The sequence below is a fragment of the Lepidothrix coronata genome, unplaced genomic scaffold (assembly GCF_001604755.1).
Source record: "Lepidothrix coronata isolate B3197 unplaced genomic scaffold, Lepidothrix_coronata-1.0 Scaffold212, whole genome shotgun sequence".
In the NCBI taxonomy this organism is placed as follows: Eukaryota; Metazoa; Chordata; class Aves; order Passeriformes; family Pipridae; genus Lepidothrix; species Lepidothrix coronata.
Genome location: NW_016690392.1, coordinates 1,089,258 through 1,096,996, shown reverse-complemented (window position 1 = coordinate 1,096,996; position 7,739 = coordinate 1,089,258). Strand labels below are relative to the sequence as shown.

Sequence of the window (7,739 nt, the reverse complement as noted above, 5' to 3'; positions counted from 1 at the left end):
TCACTAGGACAACTGGGAGGGATTAGCCAGGCGTGTTGTTTCCAGTTAATTTAGGGGTACAGAAGTTCCACCGAGCTTCAGGTCCCTCCAAGGATTATCACCAAGAATCATCAGCCCTGTTCACCCTAATAAAGCTTGAAGTTGCAATCCCCCCTGCTGCCCACACTGCTGTCACAACGGGCTTATCCGCAGCCTTCTGGTTGCCACATCCAGCCACTGAATCCCAGCTTTTCCTTTGCAGAAGGATAAAACAGTGCCTTTACCAAATCTGAACAAACATTGACAGGCTCTTTTGAGATATCTGAGGCAATCTCCGAGAGCCTACGTGGTGCCATTAAATAAGATATGATTTGTATTTTACATTTTATATTTTAGAAAGAACAAATATTTTCCAATGATTTAGGTCCCTCAATTCCTCGTTTGGATACACTGGTAAAAAAAAAAAAGAACGTATATATATATATATATATATATATATAAAAACATACACACAAATATATATATAAATGCCTACAGTAGATTCTTTGGGCTTGTAAACCTTAAGTCCCAATAAAAGTATCATACATTTCTAAGGCCATGTAGACTCCATCGACACCTGAAGAAAAAAGCAAATGGTGATTTCTTGAGAACACAGAGAGATGGAGAGCTTGACAGAAAGGTCTCTGAGCAGTGGGCAGTAGAAGTGTCAGGACAGGGCAACACCATGTGGTGTCCACCAATACCATCCAGAAAAGGGGATAACCCAGAGCTACATGAAGTCACACAACTCTCACATTTCAATGCAGGAGGGGAGAACCTCGGGGTCTGCCAAGGCCCTTTTACCATGCCCAGTCATGACAACCTGGTGTTTCCTCTTGGCTCCACCTTCTCAGCCAGAGAGAAAAGCCAGCGAGGCTGTCACCTCACTGCATCATTTCATAATCTCAGGTCCCTTTATTCAACCCAGGTGCTGCAAACGGCGGGGGGATGTTCCGTAAGCCCTGCAGAGCCCAGCCAGACCCCCCGGCCGCGGTGCACAAAAGCACAAAGCCCTGCGCGGATGCTGCGGGAGGAGGTGCGGGGGCTCTGCCCCTGCAAGGGCTGCCCGGCAGCAGGGCCGGCACCGCAGCTGAGCCGGCACTGAGCATGTGCCGCCCATCCCGCGGCTCCAGCTCCGAAAACAACCCCCAGGGCCGGGGGAAAACGCCTGGGGCGGCAGGAAGAAAAGAGAGAGGGCTGCCGGGCTGGGGGAAGCGAGCCCTGTTTCTTTTCATCCCAAGGATTTGGTTGTTTGTTTAATCTTCCCAAGGGGGGGATGAGCCCCCGGGGCATCAGCCGCAGAGGATGCAGCTGCTCTGCCTTCAGCACGGATCGGCTTTTGCTGAGAATAAAGAAGGAAATAATGAAGGAAGCAAACAAGACTCATTCCTTAATTTAAGGATTTACTTGTCCTTTTCCTCCTGCCTTTCCAGGCTACTCTCTGTTCCTGCTGCACGTGCTACAGGCGATGGGGAGATGAGGAGCTGCTCCTGCAAGGGCGGCTGGGCGAGGCTCAGCCCTGACCATCCCTTGGCACACAGCGCCCTATTCTCCTCCCTCCTGCCACAGCACTGCTTTCCCGTGACTTTTTACCCCCTGGAATTGTTTCTCTGCTTGATCTGAGCCACAAGGAAGCACGGTTTCACGCTTCTTCACGATCCCAAGCCTCCCTTGACAGCAAACCCGCATCTTTGGGAAGACGAAATATGCTACGGGCATGTGGTGGGTTGGGAGGGCGAGAATGCACCAGCTGGAAAACGCATGTTCTGCCCACGCGTGTTTCATCCTTGTCCATCTCAAGTTCGATGCAACCTTGGTTTAGATGGCCGGTAAGTCTGAGCCTCCCCTCCCACCCCCACTCTGCAAACGAGGTCCCATCCTGCTCAGTAGGGAAGGCAGGAGATGGGTGGCACCTCCCAGGAGTGCACTGCTGCAGACGTTCATTGAGACAGGGATACTCACAGGAATACACACAATAGCTGGAGGTTTTCTGTCACAGAGACACATTTTTACAATGCTGCTTGACTTCTTTAATTGCATGCAAAGCCCACTCAGGATCAGCTGCGCCCTCACGGTCTCCCCCCACACACACCCCTCCATCTCTCTGTCCTTCTCCCCCCTGCACCTACCGGTCTTTTAAAAGGAGAAAGGAATAGAAAATGCACAGCATGAAACCCAGGCAAAGGACAGCAAAAGCAGCAAGAAGTGTTTTGCCTGGTCTCCTTCGGGCTGGTTCCTTGCCTGGGGGGCACAAAGCACTGCCTGCTCTTTTTTTGTCTGTCGCTCCTGCTCAGCCCTCCATCCCAGCCCTCCAGGCTCTCGCTTTCCCCACCCAAGCCCCTCTTTATGGGCTGCAGAATCCAGAGCCATTTCAAGAGAAAACTTGTTTTTCTAAAAGCAAAATACCCCCTAAACACACCCACTGTTCATTGTACCATTTCAGGCTTTTCTCCTTCACCCACACTCCCGGTTTCCGCCATTCGAATCCCTCCTTCCGAGAAAAAAAGGGGAGACAAGTCTTTAGGAAGCTGGACCGAGGCAGCACAGCATCCTCGGGGCAGGCTGCCATCCTGCAGCCAAACCCGACCAGGCTCCCGGGATGTGATTCCCGGCACTGCTGCAGGAGGGAGGAAGGGCTTCCCTTGCAGCATCTCATTTCACCCAACGCCATCAAAGGGCCGCTCCCCTGTACCATCTTCTAACCAAGAAATGCGAGCTGTGGAAGAAATCCAGGGCTGGGAAGCCCTGAGAATACACAGAAACCCCTCCAGGTCCTTTGGGTTGGCATTTGGGGATTTTATAGGGCATTACTGTCTCTCATCCCTGTCTCCCTTTCCATTACCCATTTAGGCAACACATGATCTCCATAAAACAAAATGTAATTCCTGATTTCTTTACATCCAGCTACACAGCATGCAAATTTTTCTTAGGGGGAAAAAAACCCCCCTGTAACATATTACAAAAACAATATTTAATTGGCATGTAGCAGAATCTTCTAACGGTACAAGGTAACGGTAGCAATATTTTAAATTGGCAAGTTTATCACCTGTCTATTCATATTAAAATAAAAAGCCCACCTGCTATCTTGCATCAGAAGGGTGTGTGTACGGGGGAGGAAGGGGAACAATGCTGCCATACCAGCTGCCTCCTCAGCACAGAACTCCCCTGAAACCCACGGAGTAAAAAAAAAATAATGGGGAAAACCAACCCAAACCTTCAGAATAATGATAAAAAAAATAAAACCCCATGGTTTTAGGAGTGCGTTGATGTCGAGCCGCCCCAGAAGGCGCCTGTCCTACCTGAGACGGTGCTGGCCATGCTGCGGCGGGAGCGGAGCGGGTGCTGCAGGAGCGCAGGAGCTGCGGAGGTGCTGCAATGCTGCGGGGAGGGAGGACTGACTCAGCTGGAGGGGGCTGCAGCCATCCGCGGCGGGGAGAGGCTGGAGCGCCCAGAGAAAGGCGAGGGGTGGAAAGAAAGAGAAGGGTCACTAGTTCAGAATATTAATGAGCGTATCAGGCCTCCTTTCCTGGGTGGCTTTGACGGCAGATCCCTCCCAGGCAAGCCTGGCTGCCAGGAACACAGCCCCACGGGGGAGGGGGGGAGACACACCCAGCCGGGCGCTGGCAAAAGAGGATTTTTCCTCCTCTTCCTCCCTTTCTTGTCTGCTTGAGATGGGCTAAGCTGCTTTTTTTCCCTTGCTGAAAGCAGAGATAAGCAAATTCATTGATTTTTTTAATTTTTTTTAAACCATCTATTCCAAGGCAGCCTCACCTGCAGGGCCAGGTCGGGGGTCAGGCTTAGCTGGGCTGAGATGTAAAACCCAAACCCCAACCCTTGCAGCAGCTTTAGGCAAACAGCAAAGGGAGTAGATATCCCAGACAGGTTTTTAGGCATGGGTTTAGCTTTTTTTTTTGCACCAGCACTGAGGTACTAAAGGAGCTGCAGTTTGGGGAGGAAACTGCTGTAAAAGTAGAGGAGGAAGAGCAGAATGGAGCCTTCTTACTTCAGTGAGAATTCTCCAGGTTTCTCCCCCACCCCAGGCAGCAGGACCTCTCTTCTTGTCATTTGCTCTCTGTTCTCTATCATTTCTTTCATTTCCATTTGTGGCTCTTGTTAGGGGCCAATGCTTCTGTCATTTTAGAGCATCACACACACATCTGGGAGCAGGGAACCCTCCCAAACCCACACATCTCCCAGCACGCTGCAATGCAGACACTCCCAAACAATTCCAGCTGCTGCAGGGAACTACAGGTTGTTGGAGTAGCTGCCAGTGCTATGGCTTGGTCAGGGGCAGAAGCCACAGGCAGTGCCTATTAAATTCAGTTAAAAAACCCAGAGATTTTCTCTTTTTTCCTGATTTTTTTCCCCCCAATCTCCAAGTGTCCTATTCCTTCAGCATTGTATTTAAAAACAAAAACAAAAATTATAGAAAATTAGTCTAATTCAGAATAAAATTAACACTACCCACACATTTTCAAAGCGTGTTTGCAACAGGAGTTTTTTTATGACCTTTAACCGCTTCTTGTTCTGTCCAAGGCTTGTTTTGTAGTTTCAACTCCCTCTACTTTCTCCTTGGATTGAATCTCTAGGACTTTATCTGTTATCTTTGCCATGATCAGAGGAAAGCAGCCCTCCCAGGTACCTGACTGCTGGAATAAATTCCCAGCTCTGTTCAGGATGAGCTCTGGCTTTGATGTACCCAGCAGTCCCAAGAGGGTCTGGCTACCTCTTGTGACATTCTGCATCTTCTGGACATCAATCCTGTACACATTTTATTCCTTTTATTGAAGGAAGGGAAGAGAAGGCTTTCAAGGTGCCATGGCACGTGTCCCACTGGAATACACTGTGTGAGAAATGGGGAACAAATGATTTGGAGGGTCAGGGTGGAAAGCTATTTCCCAACAGTAAAGAGACAGAAAGGCTCTGGATTACCAGGATTTAAAGGAATCAAATAATTTGGGGACAAACAAAAATTTTAGCCTGTTGTTATGGGAACCATCACATCTCAGGACAACGACTGGTAACTTAATCCTCTCCTGTCTGAAAGGATGAAAATAACCTTCATGCCAACCACAGGAGTTTCACAGCAGGTCCTCGTGGCTCTACGAATTCTTTTGTCCCATTCCTGAAGATTCCTGCTCATCTGGAAGCATCTGGATCTCATCTGGGAAGAGAGATCCTGCCTGGGCAGCCTCTGAACAAACAGGAGCATTATTCCTTTTGCATTTCTTAACAGCACAAGTGTCCTCCTTTCCAGGTCTCCATGACATGGTTCAGCTATTTCCCCACAGAGGTTAAGGATCATCTTTTCCAAGGTTTATATTTTGCATATTTTTTTTCCCTGACAATAAAAAATAGTTCAGCCAAGATCTTCCCCATGCACTAATGAGAGGAGAAGGACTGGTTCCCTCTGCCTGAGCTGGCAGGGAGAGGCTGTTCCAGGTGAAGGGCTGGACTGTCACACAACCCACATTTTGCAAACCTCTCCTCCCTCTCCAAACTCCTGCTTTATAAGGACTCAGGGTTTACCCCAGGGAGCCAAACACCAGGATGACGATCCAGTTAAGACAACACCTTTATTTACCATCCCTGTACCCCGACACAGGCGCTGCAGCTCCACCAAACCCTCGCAATCCCTCCGCAACCTGAACAAGAAATAAATGTTTCTCTTTAAAATTACAAACCATTGCCCCCCCCGTTTCCTCTGCTCTGTTTTTAGAAGAACCTGGTGCAGCAGTGTTGGAGGCAGCCTGGCTGCAGCCTGGTCAGGTGGGGTCACTGGTGCAGAGGAGCAGCCCCAGGAGATGCAGAGCCAGCGGGAGCTGAGTCATGTTTGCTGTGGACACGGGCACCTGCTGACTCACACTCCTGCTCTGGGCTGGGAGCCTTTCAGCCCTTCTCTCCCAGCAGGTAACACTGCTGCAACCAACAGCTCTTAAGCAAGGGAAAATAATCTCATCTGGCACACAGTTGACACTGCTCTTCCACGTAGGAAAGATGTGTTTACAGGAAATAACGACGACACGGTATTCCATGTATTTATGAGGAGACCCGAACCTTTATTGTCCCCACAGGTTATCCAACACTCTCATTATTTTACAATCTCTACAAAGTAATTTCTTTTGCAGCTTAACCTTGCATGATTGGTATCACGTTGAAGAGCTCACAGTCAGAAACATGAGCAAAAACAGCTGTTACATTTTGCATGGAGTGCCATGAAGATCCAAAGGAATAACTCCGTGCTCTCCAGCCCATTCTCCATAATTAAAGACAATTTATAATCCAGCCCACTCCCCATAATCAAAGACAGTTTATAATCCAGGGAAGTTCAGCTCATGGAGTTTAAAGGCTGGTGACAAAAACAGCAACACCCATGAGCTCCCCTAACCCAACATCAAGACAGAGAAGGTACCACAATGTTTAATTCACATAAAGTTTTCTGTTCCTTTTAAAATCAGAACTTCTGCACACAAACCAATTGTGCAGCTGGCCAGGGATAGATAATTGTGAAGTTACAACAAAAGAAGACATAGCCTGTTCTACATCTACACAGTGACCATCTGACAGCGTGAGATGCAGCAATAAAGCACAGAGATATCTGTAAAATATTTCATTCCTGCCTTCTCCCTCATGTAACTGCATAAAACGTTTTTTGCAAAATTTGGAGGTCCAGGTAAACCATGCCTTGTTAAAACACCTGAGTCTTAGAAACTGAGCAATCCATCAATCCAGGGCAGTTCGCTGCAATCATACACGTGTGGAACCAACCCTCGGCCTCAGCACCTGGAATGCTGACGGAGCCGTTCCATGAATACACTGACAGGGGGCTGAAGGGTGGGAGGACCGCGCCGAAGAAAAGCTGGGAACAAAGGAGCGGCACGTTCACCCCAAACAAAAGAGACCCGTCAGAATTCATTACTGCTCCTAAGGCAGGAGCCACAAGGCTCGACACAGAGCGGCAGAACCCCTCCCACCCTAAAGGGTTTCACAAAGCCTCCTGCCGTGTTCTGCCCTCTCTTCCCTGCAGCACCGCCCAGCACAAAGCACAGCGGGGTCCTGGACACCGCCCGGCCAAGGGCAGCGCTCATCACACGCTCCCGAGTCCTTAAAAGGGGCAGAAACGCCAGTCCCGGGCGGTCTTGGCGCGGGGCACCCGCACACGGCTGGGAGGCCTTGGAAATGCAGTTTTTAACGACCGGACAGCCGATTTCTGCCTCTTCGGGGCCCCACCTCGGCCAACGCCCCGAGGGAAGCGGCTGCGGGACGCTCCGGCTGAACCACCTGTCGGGGGAGCGGGGCCTGCTTCCTTCAGGTGCGGCAGGGCCCAAACCCCACCGGGCTTGGACCGCTCCTGCCCAGGGCCCCTTAGAGGACACGGCACCAGCCCCCGGGCCGCGCTCACTCCCCGGGCCCGGGATCCCCCGGGACCCGCCCCGGGCCCGAACCCGGGCCCGCCATGGCCGCCGCCTCCCCTGGCCGTTACCGCGGCAACAGCGCCGCTCTCGCGAGAGCCCCCGCCGGAAGTCACGCGCGGAGCGTGAGTGGGGCGGGCACGTGACACGGGCGCGGGGATTGCGAACGGCGGAGCCGGAGGTGCGGGAATAGGGGAATACCGGGACACGGGAATGGGGGAGTGTGGGAATACCGGGACACGGGAATGGGGGAGTGTGGGAATACCGGGACACGGGAATGGGGGAGTGTGGGAATACCGGGACACGGGA

At 50.9% G+C, this 7,739-nt stretch overlaps 2 protein-coding genes and 1 long non-coding RNA gene across 3 annotated transcripts in view; 1 reads left to right on the top strand and 2 right to left on the bottom strand.

Annotated features, from left to right (window-relative positions):
- STMN3 (stathmin 3) overlaps positions 1-3,616 on the bottom strand; it is a 15,580-nt gene extending 11,964 nt beyond the window's left edge. Inside the window, exon 1 of the mRNA XM_017833189.1 lies at positions 3,318-3,616. Within this exon, the coding sequence (XP_017688678.1) occupies positions 3,318-3,336 (19 nt within the window). The 5' untranslated portion in view covers positions 3,337-3,616. The remainder of the gene's footprint in view (positions 1-3,317) is intronic.
- Positions 3,617-6,047: 2,431 nt separating this feature from the next.
- On the bottom strand, positions 6,048-7,408 carry LOC108506317. Its single transcript, XR_001877748.1, has 2 exons — positions 7,249-7,408; positions 6,048-6,877 (listed from the first exon to the last, which is right to left on the bottom strand). It is a non-coding gene; the product is annotated as an uncharacterized LOC108506317 (long non-coding RNA).
- A 144-nt stretch (positions 7,409-7,552) lies between these two features.
- RTEL1 (regulator of telomere elongation helicase 1) overlaps positions 7,553-7,739 on the top strand; it is a 45,349-nt gene continuing 45,162 nt past the window's right edge. Inside the window, exon 1 of the mRNA XM_017833190.1 lies at positions 7,553-7,611. The gene's annotated coding sequence lies outside the window, so the exon portion shown is untranslated. The remainder of the gene's footprint in view (positions 7,612-7,739) is intronic.